Source organism: Takifugu rubripes, chromosome 20, assembly GCF_901000725.2.
Source record: "Takifugu rubripes chromosome 20, fTakRub1.2, whole genome shotgun sequence".
NCBI classification, from domain to species: domain Eukaryota; kingdom Metazoa; phylum Chordata; class Actinopteri; order Tetraodontiformes; family Tetraodontidae; genus Takifugu; species Takifugu rubripes.
This window is the reverse complement of record NC_042304.1, coordinates 9,836,134-9,854,641: the sequence shown is the minus strand read 5'-3', so window position 1 is coordinate 9,854,641 and position 18,508 is coordinate 9,836,134. Positions and strand designations below refer to the sequence as shown.

General features: G+C 47.6%; 4 protein-coding genes across 8 annotated transcripts; 2 read left to right on the top strand and 2 right to left on the bottom strand.

The window, feature by feature from the left end:
• Nucleotides 1-262: 262 nt before the first annotated feature.
• Nucleotides 263-3,483, bottom strand: ccdc181 (coiled-coil domain containing 181). Of its 4 annotated transcripts, none has more exons than XM_003974262.3 (6): nt 3,241-3,483; nt 2,613-2,777; nt 1,269-2,213; nt 1,053-1,199; nt 757-914; nt 263-663 (listed from the first exon to the last, which is right to left on the bottom strand). In XM_003974262.3, the coding sequence occupies exons 2-6, from the start codon at nt 2,712-2,714 to the stop codon at nt 498-500; spliced, it is 1,518 nt and encodes a 505-aa protein (XP_003974311.2). In that variant the 5' UTR covers nt 2,715-2,777; nt 3,241-3,483; the 3' UTR covers nt 263-497. The 4 variants fall into 4 exon arrangements, with proteins under 4 accessions (XP_003974311.2, XP_029683579.1, XP_029683580.1 ...); XM_029827719.1 differs by having other exon boundaries at nt 757-932; nt 1,065-1,199; XM_029827720.1 differs by having other exon boundaries at nt 1,065-1,199.
• A 469-nt stretch (nt 3,484-3,952) lies between these two features.
• On the top strand, nt 3,953-6,732 carry cpox (coproporphyrinogen oxidase). 2 transcript variants are annotated; one of them, XR_003886198.1, is made up of 8 exons: nt 3,953-4,633; nt 4,713-4,856; nt 4,933-5,043; nt 5,135-5,276; nt 5,621-5,839; nt 5,943-6,047; nt 6,122-6,292; nt 6,330-6,732. XR_003886198.1 is itself a non-coding variant. In XM_003974226.3 (7 exons), the coding sequence occupies exons 1-7, from the start codon at nt 4,072-4,074 to the stop codon at nt 6,204-6,206; spliced, it is 1,368 nt and encodes a 455-aa protein (XP_003974275.1). In that variant the 5' UTR covers nt 3,953-4,071; the 3' UTR covers nt 6,207-6,732. The 2 variants fall into 2 exon arrangements, 1 of the variants encoding a protein (XP_003974275.1); XM_003974226.3 differs by having other exon boundaries at nt 6,122-6,732.
• A 96-nt stretch (nt 6,733-6,828) lies between these two features.
• prrg1 (proline rich Gla (G-carboxyglutamic acid) 1) lies at nt 6,829-11,382 on the bottom strand. The gene is made up of 4 exons (XM_003974263.3): nt 11,257-11,382; nt 10,476-10,513; nt 9,658-9,818; nt 6,829-9,129 (listed from the first exon to the last, which is right to left on the bottom strand). Exons 2-4 carry the CDS (start codon nt 10,483-10,485, stop codon nt 8,680-8,682), a joined length of 621 nt encoding a protein of 206 aa, XP_003974312.1. The 5' UTR covers nt 10,486-10,513; nt 11,257-11,382; the 3' UTR covers nt 6,829-8,679.
• Nucleotides 11,383-13,441: 2,059 nt separating this feature from the next.
• tmem47 (transmembrane protein 47) lies at nt 13,442-18,466 on the top strand. The gene is made up of 3 exons (XM_003974227.3): nt 13,442-14,006; nt 16,829-16,969; nt 17,347-18,466. The coding sequence occupies exons 1-3, from the start codon at nt 13,781-13,783 to the stop codon at nt 17,523-17,525; spliced, it is 546 nt and encodes a 181-aa protein (XP_003974276.1). The 5' UTR covers nt 13,442-13,780; the 3' UTR covers nt 17,526-18,466.
• Nucleotides 18,467-18,508: the final 42 nt, after the last annotated feature.

The following is an 18,508-nucleotide window of genomic DNA, read 5'->3' as shown; positions in this document are numbered from 1 at the left end:
CATTTCGATGATTAATTAGACACCGACTGGGATGCTTACAATTCTTACAGTGAATTCAAAATTCAGTTGTTTTTTTTTAACTCAAAATGGAATTATGAGCTGGCTTCCCCTGTTGGCCCCCAAAATCCTGACATTAAAGTTCAAATTCCCAAAATAAACAATTTTTAAGAGTCATACTTCTGAGGTGGAAAAAAAGCTAATAAAAAATAATAGTACAAATAATAACTGAGCAAAGTTAGAAATAAAATAACCCCATTTGCCTCCTCTCCGCGTTCCTACAGCCCAGATATTCGCAGCTGTAGATGTTTATTTATGTCTCTTCTGTCTGCGGCAAGAAAATAACAGCAATATCAAAGCTCCTGTTTTTGAAAGAAGAGCTAAAGTGCATCCAAAGTTCAAACGGTCCAACTCTCAGGAAAGGTCGCTGTGGGCGGAAACAGCGTTTTTGGAGTCTTTGGCTCGGCGAAGGTCACCGGGGTCACCGGGGTCACCGTGCCTCAGAAGCGGTATCCCGCGTGCTCGGTGAACCTGAACGGTTTGTCTTCCACGCACAGCAGGTCCCTCGTGCGTCGCGCGCGCCGCTCCTCCAGCACGAGCCGGCGGGAGTGTTCTCGAGCCGCCTGCTGCTCCGCCCTCTTCTCCACCCGCTTCCGCCTGAGCCACCTGGTTTACGACAGACGTGCGGAGAACATGATGCCCGGGCTGTTCCAAAAGGTCTAAAAGCTGATTCTGATCTGAAGGCGAGCTTGGACTCACAGTTTAAAGGCGCGCTCGCAGTCCTCGCGGCTGCGCAGCAGGTGGCCGCAGTCCTGCTCCAGCTTCTTCACCTCCGTCAGCTGCCTCTCTCGCTGCTGCTGCTGCTGCTTCCTCTGCAGCCACAGCCGGAAGGACTCCTGTGGGTCGCAGGGCTCTTTCTGGAAACTCGGGCAAAACTGTATTAAATAACGGCTTTTAAAAGAGGACAACTATCCGGAACAGTCCGAGTCCACTTGCTGTAGGTAGAGCTGCACTCTTACTTACAGCCAGCAGAGGGCGACTGTTGCCTATCGTACCTGAGAGCTCACCCGCTCCATCTCCTGGGCTCGGAGGATCCTTTTCTCCTCCTGGAGCTGCTCCTTCTTCTTCATCAGCCAGGCCTTGAAGGCCAGCTCATTCTCCTGCCTCTTGTGCTCCTCTTCCTCCCGTTTCCTCTGTTCTGCCTGTGCCATGAAAACAGTAACATTAACGAGCGTTTGGGTCAGCACGGACCCGGGGGGCACCCTCCCTACCTCTCTGGCCAGCTTCGCCCTCCTCTCCTGGCTCTTCTGCAGCAGCTCTTTCTGCTGGGCCGACAGGGTGAAGGTGGCGGGGCAGTTTGTGCCCGTGGCCGACTGCACCCGTCGCCTGACGCTGTGCCTCTGGCCGCCTCTCGGGTTGTGCATCGCTGAGCTGGGCCTGTTTCGGGCCTGGGCTGGAGGTCGGGGGACTCGGAAGCCATCGGCACTTTGTGTGAGTTGGGACGCACCGAGATGAGTTAAAGAGGAGGAAGATATGTTGGTTTGCTGGAGGCGAGGCGATGACAAGCTGGAGGAGTTACTGGTCCTGATTGGGATGGGGGGGAATAGTCCCTGGCTGTCCGCTTTGTTCAGGCTGACCACATCGAACTTGCCGTCTTTTTCCACCAGAACTTTGCTGTCCTTCACCAGGCTCCCTGCGTCTCCTCCACATCCTCCACCGTCCTCCACGGGGGAGAGTTTCAGCTCGGAGAACCTCCCCGACACATCATTCTCTGCCTCCGATGTCTCTCTTTCCCCACCTCTCCTTCCCACCTCACTGCTGCTGCCGTCCATCTCAGCCTGTGGGGGGGGCACCACCAGATCCACCAGTCTGTCTTTAAAATGCAGCCGCCGGCGCCTCGTCAGATCTGGAGCCTCCTGGTCCTGCAGCTCCCGATTGGCCCGCTGGATCTTCTCCAGGACGTACTTCTTCTCCTCATCAGTGCGGTCGTTCATGTCCGGGGGAGGGGGGACGATTCCAGGGCTGTCTCTGTCAGAATCGCACTCTAAAGGCTCCATGGGCGGGGGCCACCTCTCTTCTTCTTCTTCTTCCATCTCTTTTCCTTTGTTGCTCCTCCTCTTCTTATCTCTGGTTTGGATTATTTTCCTTTTTTGCAGTTTGTCATCCTGAACCAGCTCCTTTTCGATTTCAGCCTCTATGTCCTCATAATCAGACCCCTGTGTGTGTGTGTGTGTGTGCGCGCGCGTGTGTGTGTGTGTGGTGGGGGGTAGAAAAGGAAAAAAGTTTTATCCCGCTTTCAGTTTCCCCCCTGGAGGTTCAATCTAACAAGCGTGGCCACTTTCATTATCAAATGAACAGTGTCATCACTTAACCCATAATAGGTGTGACGGTGCGATAAGTGACGTGAATAAGTGCGTTCATCAATATTGCACGGACTAGTGGCACAGTGACACGACGCTGCTCTTGATCAGCAGAGCAGGTTTCACATGCAAACACAGAGATGTGCCAGCTCTGGTAACTCAACTCTACTTCAGCTGAGGAGCCGCTAAGGCGCCTTTCACGTAATAAACAGTGGTAAACATGATAGTCGAAGCTCAGAGACGGAGCTGACGTACCTGGTCCTCGCTGCGACTCTCCTCGCTGATGAGCCAGTCCAGTTCTTTCTCAAAGTCGTCCTCGTACACCTCCTGGGATTTTATGCAAACTAGCTCGCTCATAATTGACCCCTGAGGACCAAAGGCAGGGTTGCTGTGAGATTCCTGCCAAATCAGCAGCAGGGCCTGGTGAAAGTGGCATGAGTCAATATAAGCCAGAGCCCATTGGTTGTCCCCTAATTTAAAGGGTTTTAATTGATTTTAAATCAAATAGGAAAATAAGGTATGGCTCTATGCAGCGTTTTTAATGGTATATAGTACTGATATGTCGCCGCCTGTTGGGTATAAATGTGTACTGCGGTGTAGGAATTGCACATTTGTCCTTATTTTACCGTCACAAACACGCAGTTTTCTCTCATGTGGGAAATTATTGGTACATCTAAGACTTACTATGGCTCGGTTTTCAGTCCGAAAAGTTTCAGTGACGAAAAGTCCGAATTAAACACGTAAAACGGCCTAAAAACCTCGTTCCAACGGCAGATTTTAGAGGGTAAATAGCCACGGCGCATAACTCCCGAAGGAAGGAAGGGTGTTAAAGACTGCATTGATTTAAAACACAAAAAATGGGATATGTTTATAGTTCACTCACCGCCACGCAGGTTGTCACGTTTAGTATTTCTGTTGAGCTAAAGTGTTATTTCATTACTATCTTTCTAACTGGCCCACGTATTAGCTGACAGTCTGCAGCACCTGTGCACATAATCTGCTTCTCGTCCCTCTACAGCACTAAAAGGTTTAATAGAGCCGTCGTCATGGAGACCTGCAACACGCTTTACCACTTGCGCATGCGCATCTCAGATGCGTGTACAGCGCAAACTCAGGCAGATCCAGTACCCTAATAAAAATAAAGGTCCTCCCCTCATAATGCTGAAAACAGTTGAAAGCAGGAAAGATGTAGAGGGAAATCAGAATCACTTTCAATGCAATGAAACACTTGATCCTGATCTAACAGGGATATGTTATTCAATCAAAAACCATGTGTAGTTGGCACTTACAGATAAATTTTAAATTAAATTAAATTAAATTAAAGCTTAGACCACTATTTACGAACAATTCCCCACCATCAAAAGCGTATTTTTAACGTGGATTAAATAAAGTTAATTATGGGTTGTTAATATTGTTGGGGGGGTTTTCCGCGTAGGTTACTTTAGAAATACGCATCATGTGACTTTGGACCTAACTTTCGTTTTAGCGTAATGCATTCTGGGTCATGACGTTCGGTATCTACTTCCTTATAGGGTGAACCTAACAATTTTCATCTCGAAGAACCACATTTCCCACAATGCCTCTGTCACTGCTGGCGAGCTACACGCCCTTTGAAACCAATGTTGAACGTGACTGATAGCACAAGTTCTGATAATGTTGTAGAGCTGCAGTAATTTCGACACCAGCCGACTCCAGAACGGTTGTTGTCTTACAAATGGCGGCCCTCGTGCTCTGCGCGCTAGCCAAAACCGCTCGGACAACCACGAAACGGTGTTTAGTTTCACATTTAAATGGGACAGTTAGTACAGGAGGGCTGTCATCAGCCTTATTCCCGAGTCACGGCCCGTCACTGCCTTTGCTACCTGGAATAAGATGGTTTTCCAGGGGTTCCGGGCTACGGTTCATGTCCCACGGGACCGCAGGGAAGTCTGCAGGCGGACGAACCAGAAGAGCCTTCGCCCTGAGTGGAGCCGCACTGACGGCAGGAGCTGCAGTCGCGGGATTCTTGGCCAACGCTAACCACTTCCAAAGAGCTGAAATGGCAACGAAAATACCCCAACCCGCACTGGAGAAGCGCGAAGACGGCGATATCTTGGAGAGATGTCGGGGATTCATGTGCTCTCCGGTGACGGATGCCCGTGTGCTGCAGGAGAACAAGGGGGAGATGCGCACCAAGATGGAGATGCTGATCATGGAGACCCAGGCCGAGTTCTGCAAAGCCTTAGAGGAGGTGGACGGGGGGACATTCCAGGTGGACAAGTGGCAGAGGAAGGAAGGTGAGAAGGCTGAACTCGAATCCACACTTCAGGTGTTCATCAAGTAACCTTTTCAACGGCGTTTCTGTTTGTGGGTCAGGTGGCGGAGGAATCAGCTGTGTAATGCAAGACGGGAAGGTCTTCGAGAAGGCTGGGGTCAACGTCTCAGTCGTGTCCGGATACCTGACAGAGGAGGCCGCAAAGCAGATGAGGAGCAGAGGCAAGGCCCTCAAAGGGAAAGACGGTGAGTCCAGTTCACCTGTGCAGCTTTTGGTAGCGGCTCTGTTCACCTGCGTTCACGGGCACGTGTGTTCTAACAGGCAAGCTGCCGTTCTGTGCCATGGGCGTGAGCTCTGTCATTCACCCCAAGAACCCCCACATCCCCACCGTGCACTTCAACTACAGATACTTTGAGATCGAGGAGGAGGACGGTGAGTTGCTGCCTGTTGGTGTCAGACACCATTGAGCCATGGAGTCAAAGCCAACTGTTGTTTCCTTCCCGCCGGGCTCTCTGTGTTCCAGGCTCTCGGCAGTGGTGGTTTGGCGGGGGCACCGACCTGACTCCGGTCTACGTTAATAAAGATGACGCTTTTCTGTTCCACAACACCCTGAAGGAGGCCTGTGACCAGCATCACCCGCAGTACTATCCTGACTTTAAGAACTGGTAACGCCCGGCTTTTTTTCTGCTTTGCGTGTGGGTGTAGCCTCGCAGACACGTCGCGATAAGAGGAAGTCCGTGCGTTAAAGTCCGAAGTTGCAGAAAAACCGTTGAGGCAATGACAGCGGCCGGTGAATTACCAGCACTGGGGACGGGGATATGAAGAAACGGGTGTGGTTTATCTGGTAGAGCATCTGAGGAGCTGTGGTCAGTTTCTAGTCAGTTGAAATGATAGTTTAAAAACGACGCCACATCCTCCTTTTGTCTTTTAAATAGGAGTTTGTTATAACTTTTTATTCATCCATCGGTTTATTTTGACGCTGCTTTTCCTTTTTTTTTTTTTCGCCCAGGTGTGACAGATACTTCTACGTCCGCCACAGAGGGGAGACCCGGGGCATCGGGGGGATCTTCTTTGACGACCTGGACTCGCCGAGCCAGGAGGAGGCGTTCAGCTTCGTGAAGAGCTGCGCCCGCACTGTGGTGCCCTGCTACCTTCCCATCGTTTACAAGCACCTCAATGATCCCTTCACCCAGGAGGAGAAAGCCTGGCAGCAGGTCAGACGAGGAAGGTGAGCATCCGTGAGGTCCCAGTTGACCTTTGACCCGTGTGCCTGCTCATGTTAAACTCGGAAAACCACGAACTCAACCGCGTGTCACATATTCCTGTTGTAGGTATGTGGAGTTTAACCTGGTGTACGACCGGGGGGTGAAGTTCGGTCTGGCCACGCCGGGCTCCAGGATAGAGAGCATTCTGATGTCCCTCCCCCTCACTGCCAGGTAAACACAGCACCACAGCCGTCACAGTAATGAGCTGTCTGCGTTGCCCGGTAACACCGGCGCTCTGTCCTCAGGTGGGAGTACATGCACGAGCCTGCCGAAGGGTCCCGGGAGGCCGAGATGTTGGAGGTTCTACGAAACCCCAAAGAGTGGGTGTGAGGGTGGTCACGGGCGCACACGTCAGCGTGGGGACGACTCATCCTCTGATGGAGTGAACTATTTATTGCCACCTGCCTTGTCGAGTCACCGTTGTAATCATATTGTTGTGCACTTGTAGATTTTTCCTAAAAATGAGGTTTGTTGAAATCCGTATTTGCCAGATTTAATTGTATCCATCACGTTTTCTTCCATCGCCGTCTTCTGAACTGACGTGATTTAAGGTCGTCATCGTCCCGACGCCTTTTTCCACATCCTGGTTCTCCTGGGGTGACGCTCTCTACTTGAATCCTCTCGTCTTCCCTTTGAAATGAAAGTGTGAATGTGGCCAAATACCGTTTTAATGTGTGCGTGAGCGCCTGCGTCCTCTCCACTATCCCTCCTGTGTAGTTAATGAGTGACTCACTGCTTCATTAGAGCAACAATATCTGCTCCCTGGGTCAGGAACCAGTGGGACACGTGCCAGGGTGGGTCACTGACAGCAGAGCTTTTTTAACAGGTCAAATGGAATAAATATTTTCTTACAGTTCCCACAGCGTCGCTTTTTTGTTTTAGATAATCATAAATCAAGGTTTATCTCTTTTACTCTTCACATCCAACACACAGTAAATAAGGAGCAAACACAGCAATTATTACATTTTAATACAAATTAACTGAAGCCCCTGCACATAAAGAATTTATATCAAGTTCCCTTGCATGTAATTTATAGATCTTTTGATAAGGCATCTGTTAAACAGAAAAAGACTGCAACATTAAAACTGACCTGCAGAAAAATGGCTACACTCAAGTGCTGAAGCTCACAGGTCAGCTGAGGATGGAGACGGAGAACGACAGTGCGTGCTCAGTCTGAGGTGCAGACAGGAAATGTAAGGTATCGGCACGTGACCAATATTTGGCTTTCAATATGTGCATATAGGAAATGAGCAGTCATTCTCCAGAGGAGTGCAGCGATATTTCCAACCAGACCCGCGTCAGCTCCACGCAAAGTGCCTTCATTTACCCGCCTCTTCAGCTATCAGAGATTAGCATCAATTCACAACATTCCTATGCAGTTAAAAACAAAACTAACTTGTTTCCACACAGAATATTCACATTTATGTATAGCTACACATGCTTATAGTGAAAGGTACAGGACATCTACCTTCGGATAACATTTCTGCTCCATGTTCCAGAGAGCATCACTCCTCTCCGCTTACATTTACAATTATTTAAAGACTCCTTCGTTTACTGTGTTCAGGATGGGATTGGGTGTGACACGAGTACAATTATCCAACAGGAGGTTTTTCACAGGAATTTCACAGTTCTAGCTGGCTATGCTGTGACCCAGCGGAGCCAGAGCTGACCTCAAAGGTCTACTTGAAACACCATGCAGTCACATGACACGCCTGCGAACACTCCTCAGCAACTCCTGAAGCATCAAATATTCACAACTGAACCGAGGCTGGCGGGAGACTCTGAAAACGTGACAGGATGGGCCTGGAAAAGGTGATCGCTGAAAGGTCACCAGAGCCAAACCTCCTCAGAGTTCAGCTCTGGTAGTGTTGACTCATGTTAGCACTTTAGAGTTGCAGCTAGTTATCAAAGTAGGCTTAAATAGACGAGAGTGAGGACCAAGGAACCGGAACCCTGAGCCCATCCTTCCTAACCAAAGCCCTAAACTATAGGTACATCAACATTCTCCCAGGGAACCTCGGCACATCGTGGAGTTATTAAAATGAATTAGCTGCACATAGTGCTGGTGCAAAAACATCACAACAGTGAATCAAGGAAGATGCTAACATGCTACCATGTGATCTTTTAACCTTCACGAAACTTTCTTATTTTGAGTAATTGTCTTTTTAACCACGGCCCTGTTTAATTTAGCAACCTCACCTCTGTGACCAGGCTATTTTTGCCACTTTAACAGTGTTCTAACACAAGAATGATGTAATTTAAATACACCTCTGAGTTCATCATTAAATATGTAGTCTAACAACCGGACAGAGCATCCACAACCTTATTAGTTGGTGTAAAAATGAAAATTTCCTATAGCTCGTGCTGCGTGCTGCTGGTGCAGTAGCACAGCTGCAGCGTGTCCAGTCAAAAATAGACACATGTTTGTCTATTTGTCAGTTTCTGTCAGAGACATTCAGTTTATATGTGATATATATTTAAAATATACGCAAGAATTAAAAACCTCAGTTTTAAAAAAAATGGCACACTTCCTTCCTTTTAACATTTTTACCTAGTTTTCCTTTGAGCTACTTTTTTTTTTTTGTCACAGCATGGATACAATTCAAGAAGAAAGAGTAGTGGCTGACTGGTTGTGGTATTGCAATATCATTTCCTGTTTCCTGTTACCGTTTTCCTCATGGATACGTCGAAGGTTAGTGCAAATTCCAAGGTTGCATGACTCCATTGAGCAAGTGTTCCTGTGTGTGCGGAATGGTGACGCCTGAAGAACGGCGCTCCCGGTGCGGTTCTGGAAATAAGACACTTACTTCCCAGTGTTGACAGGGGGGGAGCTGGTGTTCACTATATCCTCATATTGTGGCGGGGGCTCAGTCTCTATGTGGACGTCAGCGTGACCCACCGCCTCTGCGTATGATGGCGGTGGGTCTCCGGCGCCTCCTCTCACCGACGCCAGCTCATAAGCCGGGCTGCTGTGGATGCTGAGTTCTGTTTGGTCGCCGTGTGGGTAATCCCTCCCCCAGTGGTCCATAGAGACCACCGAGAGGACCTGGTCGTGGTGCGAGTTTCCCAGGCCGGGGCTGCGCTGCGTGCGCTTGCGCGAGTGACAGCGCCACACGGTGACGGCCACGGCGGTGATGATGAGCACGACCAGCAGCAGCGGCACGATTAGATAGAGGGAGTGGATGCCTCCGACCACGGTCTCCAGCCCTCCGGACGGGCTGCTCTCCCGCACGTACTCCTCCCAGAATCGTCTCTGCAACACAACGGTGCATTAGGTCGTTTCCACGCAGCATTGTGTGTGTACGGTTTGTGTTTTCCGTCTGGATTAGAGCGATACAAAAGCAGCGGACAACAACAACTCGACAAAAGCGTGCACGTGATGCCGCACGTCCATCTGTGTGCTCTGCTCTCTGGGCCCTCACAATAGTTTGACAAAGGAAAAATGGCTTCTTCCCGAGCGCGCCCTGGCCTGTTCTTCCTGCTGATAGTCATCACTTCCTGAAAAAACACCCACATTCCACAGGCAACCACTCTGGGATTAAATTACTAGACAAATGAAACCAGCAGGGCTGCACCTTAAATGAATGTTTGGATGTTGTCACGCACAGTGGTAGCTTTCGTAACCGTAGCGACCTGACTGTGGCTATTAAGCCAATATTGTTACTCTGTCAGTTATCGTTTTGGCATTAATAAATTAGCCTTTTGAACTGGAAAATGAGCAAGTGTGTCCGTGCTGTCTGGTCTTGAACAAACGGGGCGCCTGTGCCTCCCGCGCCCTCACCGTCTTTTCATCGTTCTCGAAGGCCTCGCGCGCCTCCTCGAAGGTGCAGATCTCCTCGCGGCACTCCCGCTGGATGTTGCCCTGCTTCATCTCCTCCAGGAAAGAGTTGGCCCTGCGCAGGCGCCGCAGCACCGAGTGCGCCGCGTCCGCAGGCAGGAACACTGGGAGGCAGATGGGGGAGAGGATGTCGAAATGATTGTGTGAAAAATATTTGCCTGAATTAACGTGGCCATGGAAAAAAGCAAAGGGTGGCAATAGAAGCCAGTGGGATAATGGAGGGGAAATGGGAAGGGCAAACAATTGAAAGGGATAATTGTGTGGTACGGGTTCCCGGAAAGGACTAAAAAGCTGAGAGATGAGAACTGAATCACAGCCTATTGAGGGGAGTGTTGACTAGTGGCCACAGATCGGGATAAAACAAAAGCCTCTTTGATTTAGTCATCCATCCCTGGACCAGATAGCAGACACTGGAGAAACAGACAGAGTAGGCCTCTGTTTTACACGTCGAAACAGAAACTACAGACACAACATCCACTAGAAATGTCTGCGGTGATACTAAAGTAATAAATAATCTCTGTGTGACTCGGGGTTGTGACCAGCACAAGGCTTGGAAGAATACATAGTCAAGAGAACAGCAACACAAACGATAAACCAGAATCTAAGTCAACACGGAAACCTGAAGAGTCACTTCCAATTATGTTGGAGCGGAAAAAACACACCAGCAAAGGGAAAGAAACCAGTTTCAAGAGTTTAATGACACACTCGTGTGAAATCCTCTGCTCATGAGTCAAATGCATAACATGAGTGACGAGACTCACCACTCCCCATTGCGGTGCCGCTCTTTGGGGGATTTAATCTGCGGAAAAGCAAACACATTTTAAGACACAGCTCTGAAGCCAACAATAAATGAGTCTGGCACAAGTGAAGACTCGTCACACGCATTATATTGTTGCTGTGCCGAGTTTAGAATAAGGAAAACACTTGCTGAGAAACCGAGCCAGCACCATTTTAATATGCTGTTGCCAAGCAACACATATTACTTGATGTCACCCACCATTATCAATTTAGGGAAATTCCTGTTGGAAAATAAACTATACGATGAGAACATGGCTAGCCCCTTTCAACATGCTTTGGTAGGTTAAAAGAGGGGTTTTATTCCACTCTAAAGTCCGTAATTGTGTTTTTGAAGAGCCACCCTTGACCGTAGTGACAGTGACCAATGGCGGCGGAGGTGTTACGGGAATCCTGCTCGTGTTGCGACCCTAAATAGATCCCCAGGGGCGGAAACATCCCAAACAAAGCCTCGCCGCCCCTCCGTACAGACGACAGGAGCAGCGGAACGGCGCCTGGGAATTACATTCGGGATTTAGGGCGGCTCCATTCTTGGAACAGCGCTGTTTCTGATAGCGGCCCACGAATTGACGAGCGTCGATGATCCCTCGAATCAGGGCGCCTCCAGCCGCGGATGCGAGTTAACGGGAGACTTCATCTTCAGACGCCGTTAACCAGGCTCGGAGGATCCGAGAAAGGGTTCCGCTACACAGCGACGTTTTAACTGGCGTCTGGTGCTCACAAACAAAGTTTACTGCAAAAACTGACCTATTTTCGTTCCAAGAATCCACATCCAGCCTCGTCCTCCCTGCTCCGCCGCCCCTCTGCCAGGATACCCGCCGCGCATGCGCAGATCAGAGATCCCAGCTATATCGCCTCTTCCTGTCAATTAAAGGGGCAGTTGGCAGATCTGAAGGCTTCACCTATTTTGATTTGTTCCAGTTTTTAAACCATACTGGGATGGTAGATGGTAGTGGTATCCCTTCTGGAATCCCACCGAAAATTTAAATCTATAAATAGTTTTCTGACATCATAAAGCAACTGGGAAAAATGCTAATACATAACACTATACTTATTGTTATTATCTACAGTATATTGCATAAATGAACAATAATGAGGTGAAATTAAATGAGCTGTCACTTACAATGTGTTTTAAATAGTCTTTAAATGGTCTTTTTTTTTACAATTGAAAACTGTTTTAAGTCCATATTAGAAATGTGTGGAACTGAATGGTTAATATAGTGGATGTGAATTGCACATTGCAATTAAATAAAATTTATACTCATCCACATGAGAGTATTCTGATACATCTGGCTATTGTATTAAAAAAATCCATTTATATAGGTTTTTCCCCAGGTTTTGTGTTTGGCTTCTTTTCTCGCTAAAGAAGGGACAGAATATAAGCACAATTTTGCTAGTGATAGATTAGTTTATTCTAACACTCTCTCTTGATAGTACAATAAAATAGGACAATCGTTCTTACTTAACACTTTGTTTTCACACATGTTTAGGTGTGATTTCTGCCTGTCCCTGTGAGAAGAATTATTGTTGTTATCGTTTAAATGTTAGGATGAGTAGATTTAGAGTGTTTAAGGAGTGTGTAAGAAAAGGAATGTGTGAATGTTTAAATCAAGTGCTGGAGCTGTTTATATAACCAGCACTTGGAGGTACCCTGTTTGATAAGACGAGGAAGTCGTAAAGTTGGGAAAAGTAGATAGGAAACAAGGAATCGTGAGGTCCTGATGGACATAAATCTTGTATGCATCAAATAAAAGAGGTGAGCGAGCAGCAGAGGAGCGGAGTTGAGAGAGGAAGCTTGAACTGCTGCTCAGCTCTCCCTTGCAAGGACTGCAGTTGTTTGCGTGGTTGATCTGAGTCCAGTGAACGAACAGCGCGGGTGACAAACTTCACCCTCACAGTCCCCACAATCCCACGACATTGCTGAAAATACATAGGTTAAGAGGGTTGAAGGTAAGGAACACATTAAAGGTAATAAACAAACCAATTTTGCAAAGTTTCAAGTATATGTGATCTACAATGTAGTTGCACTTGCTTGCAGTCCATCAGATTAATATTCATAGTGCCTACTGAGCACATTCTAGTTTTTATCTATTCTAATTTTAATGCAATTTATTGACACATACATCTGCCAAACATTAACCTAAATGGAGAACATATATGGGATCATTAGAAGCACCGTGGTTATAGCAAACACTGTTTGAGGCTGGTTTCTCCCACACGTACACAAGTGATAGATGTTTTCGTCAGGGCTCTCCAGCCTAATCTCCTCAGGCTGCTGTGGTTCCGCATGGCTGTAGGAGTGATTTCTATCACGCTCCATAGTCAGCAGCAGGAGATCAATTTCACCAGCATAGACAGGATATGTTTAGGAAGTGAAGGCATTAGGACAAAAGTATAGGGTCGGGGTTATGTTAGGCATTAAGTTATGATGTTAAGGTGGGTGTGGGATGCATTTTGTTGCTGAAAGCCCTCACAAGGATAGAAGTAATTGTGGTGTGTGTACTGTCAGGAACCAACTTGATCACAATTTAATTTATTGAGTTAACTCTCACGAAAGTTTGACATTAGAGGACTTAAAACCACACCAATCTGTTTTCTGAAATTTAATTTAGTCAAGTTTCCTAAAAACACCAAACACTTTTGTATCCTACAAGAGATGGCAGAGTGTGCACACGTATGTGCATGCAGCACAAAGACCAGTCATCATATGTGTGTTAATCAGTATGACTAAATTACTTCCTCTGCTCTTAAGAAATAGGGTTAGTTTTGGGAAAACATGAGCCATGTAATCATTATCATTTTTCAACTGAAAACTGACTCACATCATCAGTTAGTGCAGGTTAAGACTGGTTGAAAACTGATGGATAAGTCACCCTGTCGTGTTCACAGTCATTTCCTGAAGCAGAGCTGCTGTTTATGACTCTCATATAGACGCGGTACTCAGTGCAGTAATGTGGAGCAGGAATATTTGATATAAAAAGGGAGATAACGGCCTGCATCAGCCCCATTGCTCCTAAATGTTGTGTGTCGGCACTAGGACCCAGCAGGGGCAGGTGTCTGTTACTTCAGCGATGCGGGGTCCAGTACCGGCCGCAGAGCGCAGATTCCACCGCGAACATCCGCCGCACTCGGGACGCGGACTGACGCGCAGCTCTCCATCCTGGCAGGAGATGGCAGGTGGAACATCCACCTGAGAGCAACAGTTCTGACGCCGCAAAGAGACCCTTCTTATTATTTTTAGTGTGATTGTTTGGCATAGTTTAGACCGAGCATGGCTTCTTCGGTGAGCGGCACAGAGGAGGTCCGGGTGTCCGTGCTGACGCCTCTGAAGTTGGTCGGACTGGTGTGCGTTTTCCTCGCCTTCTGTCTGGATATCGGGGCCATACTGAGTCCCGCGTGGGTCACGGCGGATGACCAGTACTACCTGTCCATGTGGCTGTCCTGCAGGAAGCACGTCAGCTCCTTGGAATGGTCCTGCAAAAGCACGCTGAACACCGGTGAGACAGAGCCGTGCCTCCGTATTTTGAAAGTTTCAAACTGTGAAATTTTGTATTTTAAAAACAACAGACGGCGTGTAGGATTCGAGGTTTTTGCATTGATATTCAAATGACCGTCAGATGCGCGGCACTCAGGGACAACAAAAGACGCGGTTCCCCAATTCATAACGGTCTACCTGCAGTGGGGATAAAAGGATTTGTGTTAAAGCGACTTAAATCTCGAACGATCACTACGAGACTTTTCGCTTAAACCCACATTTGTGTCTGAAACTTTTGCCCGAAGCTCTGAATGATGTGAGAATCCTGCATGAGCAGGGGTGCTCCAGCTGGGGTTTCATTCGGCCTTTTGTTGCGCACAAAATGAGCCTTTGTGTTAGTTCCTTCACCAAAAAACGCGAGGGCAACGCGGAGCAGAGAGTTCCCCAGAGATTCAGATGCCTGAAGATTAGTAACCTGGGAAACAAGTGAAGCACTCCAATAATGCAGTGTTTTCTCCGTTAGGAGCACTTCTGAGACAGAAGAACCCAAGTTCCTGTTTCAGTATTTAATGTGTGGTTAAAAGCATATCAGGAGAATATTCATCAATGCTTTTATAGTAAAGAATGCAGAGATTTTGTGTGTTTAAAGCTTAAACCTTCTGGGCCAAATGATGCTTTTGCTTGTCAGACAGAATGTTTTCTTTCTGTCTCGGAGATGAGTAAGCGTGGGTCACGCTGGCCCCCGATTCGCCTCTGTCAGCGTAGACAAAGTGCACTTTGGTGCCATATAAAGACATGCAGACTCTGGGTCAGCTCTCAGCAGCATACCACAGCAAATGCACACAGCAGACTGCCCATTTCCTCAGGCTCGTGCTTGGCTGGGCTTATTGATCCGAAATTCAGCAGTAAGTTATTAACCCTGCCCTTGTCTCCCCCCCCCCCACCCAGTATTTCCTGTTATGCCTCAGGTGCTTGATCAATCCTGTCCGTTTGAAGCAGCCGCTGACATGTTTTGATATTGTCCTGCGAGGTCAGCATGTTTCCTGTTGGTCTGCACTCACCAGGCATTTAGCACATACGTATTTGATGCGTTCGTCACGGTTTAGGCATTCGGGCGTCGGTACAGAAATGTAACAGATCCGTCCCCGGTGCAGGTCCAGGAATGTGGAACAGTCCTGTAAGTGCAGAGTGGGTGAAAGCAGTGCAAGAAGAACAGATTAGTCTGGAATCAAAGTGTGAGCAAATCATAAGACGTGACCATCCCCGGGGGTGCTGTGGTGAATCCAGAGTCCAAACTAGCAGGGATGTCCAGAGGGAGGACACGTCTGCTCCTTAAACTTCACCACCATCTGCTGTGAGAGTGTGAGACATTGTGCAACGCCAGGAGAGACACTGGGGGCTCCTCTGTGACACAGATCTTCCATCACTGTCACAGACAAAGCAGCAGAATTGGTCCCCCCAGGAGGTTTTTTATTTTTCTGTAGCCTCCAGAAGCACAAATGGGGCCGTAATTAATACTCAGATTCGATCTTTGGTGGCGTATCTCCCATTTCCATCTGCTATCGTGTGGGGCTCAGATTAAGACTTTGGCACGTCGCCTTCATCAAAGCCTTTGAGCAGTGTGGTCGCGTTTCTTAGGCTCAGGCGGGATCTGATCCAAATCTGAACTGGGTCCCTGCATCCTGCTGTTTCTGAAGAGCAGTGATAAGCCTCCACTGGCCGGGCTAAAGGCACCAGACTGACCCAGAGTCAGTATCTCACCAGTGATGCACTTCAACAATCACAGGTCAAGTTGCAGGGACAGTCAAGAGGACATTCTCCGGGGGGTGGAGGGGGGGTGGGGGTGCTCTGCTTTTTGTGGGCTCTTTCTAACATCCTGTGCTGACAGGGGTCCATTTTTAAACCCTAAATCCTGAACCATATTTGGTCAAAAGTGGTTAATGTTTGTTTATGTTCGAGCTGCTTGGCCCGGAGAATAAAGTTCCCCTCCAAGACGAGTGGGAACTGTTCTTAAGCAGCTTATGTTCTGCCACTTTCTCTCCAGTGAACATTTTTATGATTTTCTGCCTCAATAGAGAGGAAATATTCCTGGCACTGCTTAAACTTCCCAAGCTCCATGAAAGACAATGTTTTTTTTTTAAATGTTTGTTTGTTTTAAAAAAGGAAAACCTACTGGTCTTTGTCTCCCAGCTGTACTATTACGCCTTTTATTTTAGCCGTTTCCTCCCGCGTAATCGAACCCCTCATCATAATATCCTTTGCCTGTTTACATATAGACCTCCGGTTTCCTCAAGTATACACCAAAGTAACGAAAGAGACATTTAATCTGTAACAACGATGTCTCTGCTGATGTCACTCATTAGGTGACTAAACGCAGGTTTCTCTTTATTTTGACTGCGATTTCTATCGACCGGGTCAAGAAATCATTTGTTTCCTGCTGAGTGTTTTGTCACTGTGACTGAAAACGCTGAGCTGGCGTCAGTGAACACGCTCATTACTGGACTCACATGTTTCCCTTCAGCTGCATCAGGACGCCGTCCCTTTACCCCGTGTGTGTGTTTCTCATCAGTACACGAGGTCATTCACCGCGTGATTCGCATGCTTTTCCTGCCACTGTTTACGGAAGACATTAGCCTCATGAAACATGATTATCAAAATATGCGCATGGAGGGGCTGGTTTCCGGCCGTGTAACTGTGGCTCTGGAGGGTTTTCAACCTGCTGCCTTCATCTTGCCCCCGTCCCTCCTGTTTCTGCGTCCTGTCAGCAGCTGACTGTCCTCCTGCCCGTTTTATCTCCCTCTTTCACTCCGTATCGTTGTGATTTCACGCTTGTGTGTGTTTCAGACTGGCAGATCGCCACACTGGCCCTGCTGCTGGGGGGCGCGGCCCTCACCCTCCTCTCCCTCCTCCTGGCGCTCATCTCGCTCTGCTTCAGCTGCAGGAGTCGCTGCTACAAGCCCATAGCTGTCATACTCTTCACTGCAGGTATGTAGAATACAAACAGCGACTGAACTCAGCACCACAATTCACAACTAGAAACAAGCACTCAAGCACAGAACTCCACTAAACAGGTCACGTCCCCACATATGGTGACGTACACCCGTAGTGTATATAGGCAGTAAGTTACGATCATTGCCCTTTGGCTTTGATCTTTGGAAGATCCAGTATCAAAGTCCCTCTAAACGTAAGCATTTTTTTTCTTGGCCCAACATTTCCTGAGGATGTTGTGAAATTCCCCTCAATTCTGTTAATTTTCTGACAGACAGACACCAACTCTTACATAACCTCCTTGGCGAAGGTAATAAGGAAACATCAAATCTCATTTTGTTCTTTTCCGCCTTCTCTCCATTTCTGCCCCACAGTGGTGCTCCAGGTGTGCAGTCTGGTTCTCTTCCCCATCAAGTTCATCGAGACAGTCAGCCTGCGGGTGTACCATGAGTTTAACTGGGGCTACGGCTTGGCCTGGGGATCCACCATCTTCTCTTTCGGGGGAGCCATCCTCTACTGCCTCAACCCCAAGAACTACGAAGATTACTACTAAAATAGCCAGCTGGAACTTGCTGCACCCCGTTTAGAACCTAAATTATTTGGTTGTCAGCACTGAAGAGGAGCTCCAATGATATTTTCACTGTGTAAACGCCTGATAAAATTACAACTGTGATAAAGACATTTAATCCATTCAGTAGAAAAACCCTCTGTCCCCTTTAAGATGAGCTCCTGAGGGGCTTAGATTTGGACAGAAAATCTGGAGGCACCAGATGGAATCTATGACCCCACACTGGGAGGAAATGGGGAACTGATTAAGCTATCAGAGCACGCTTGTTCCAACAATTTCAATAGCAATATCAATATATTAATAAGAATTTTAAAATAATCAAATCCAGAGAGACGGGCGAGCTGCTTCTGAAGTTCTTCCTCCCCTTCAGCAGAATAGCTTCATACTGACTCGATTCAACTAAAGCTCCTCACAACCACAACACAAATGTGAAAACATTCATCAGCAACATAAACCTTGACAAAATTTCCCATTATTCTTTTCCCATAGACCCCGGACATAAATCAAATTACTTTCATTATATTGTATTATGTATAAGTACAGTAGACACAATAGGGTCAATAACTACCAATTCCCAGTAGACGGATGAGGAGGATGAGGGCAAATGACCGTGTCTGCTGTGTGCACGTCTGCACGCTCATCCCACTGGGCATATGCTCGCGCCATGTGATGCCTGCTTATCTTCTCACCCTGTAGGAGACGGGAATGTTCTCAGTAGATAAGAGTAGATTTTCTATCAGATAGGAAGTAGAGGTTTTAATTTTATTTTTTTTAAATAAATTATAAGGTTTTACTGAAGATTTGCAGCCATCTTATATCCCAGAGCAGAATATGCCATGGATCTGATGTGATGGCAACGCTGCCGTTTCCTGCTGTGATTCTGGCTGGTTTGATTCCTGGCTTAATAAACTCGAACTGGGATTCAAGCGTGTGTTTCATTGGGGTAAAGGAGCGCGTCGGAAAACTCT

Excerpts from the sequence above, each read along its gene's own strand:
- ccdc181 (XM_029827718.1), bottom strand. The coding sequence starts at position 2,714 with ATGAGCGAGCTAGTTTGCATAAAATCCCAGGAGGTGTACGAGGACGAC. Across the intron at positions 2,214-2,612 it reads AGAGTCGCAGCGAGGACCAG|GGGTCTGATTATGAGGACAT; the intron begins GTACGTCAGCTC and ends ACACACACACAG. Across the intron at positions 664-756 it reads TGCGAGCGCGCCTTTAAACT|GTGGCTCAGGCGGAAGCGGG; the intron begins GTGAGTCCAAGC and ends GTCGTAAACCAG.
- cpox (XM_003974226.3), top strand. The coding sequence starts at position 4,072 with ATGGCGGCCCTCGTGCTCTGCGCGCTAGCCAAAACCGCTCGGACAACC. Across the intron at positions 4,857-4,932 it reads GGCCCTCAAAGGGAAAGACG|GCAAGCTGCCGTTCTGTGCC; the intron begins GTGAGTCCAGTT and ends GTGTTCTAACAG. Across the intron at positions 6,048-6,121 it reads TCCCTCCCCCTCACTGCCAG|GTGGGAGTACATGCACGAGC; the intron begins GTAAACACAGCA and ends CTCTGTCCTCAG.
- prrg1 (XM_003974263.3), bottom strand. Across the intron at positions 9,130-9,657 it reads TCGAGAACGATGAAAAGACG|AGACGATTCTGGGAGGAGTA; the intron begins GTGAGGGCGCGG and ends GTTGTGTTGCAG.
- tmem47 (XM_003974227.3), top strand. The coding sequence starts at position 13,781 with ATGGCTTCTTCGGTGAGCGGCACAGAGGAGGTCCGGGTGTCCGTGCTG. Across the intron at positions 14,007-16,828 it reads CAAAAGCACGCTGAACACCG|ACTGGCAGATCGCCACACTG; the intron begins GTGAGACAGAGC and ends TGTGTGTTTCAG. Across the intron at positions 16,970-17,346 it reads TGTCATACTCTTCACTGCAG|TGGTGCTCCAGGTGTGCAGT; the intron begins GTATGTAGAATA and ends TCTGCCCCACAG.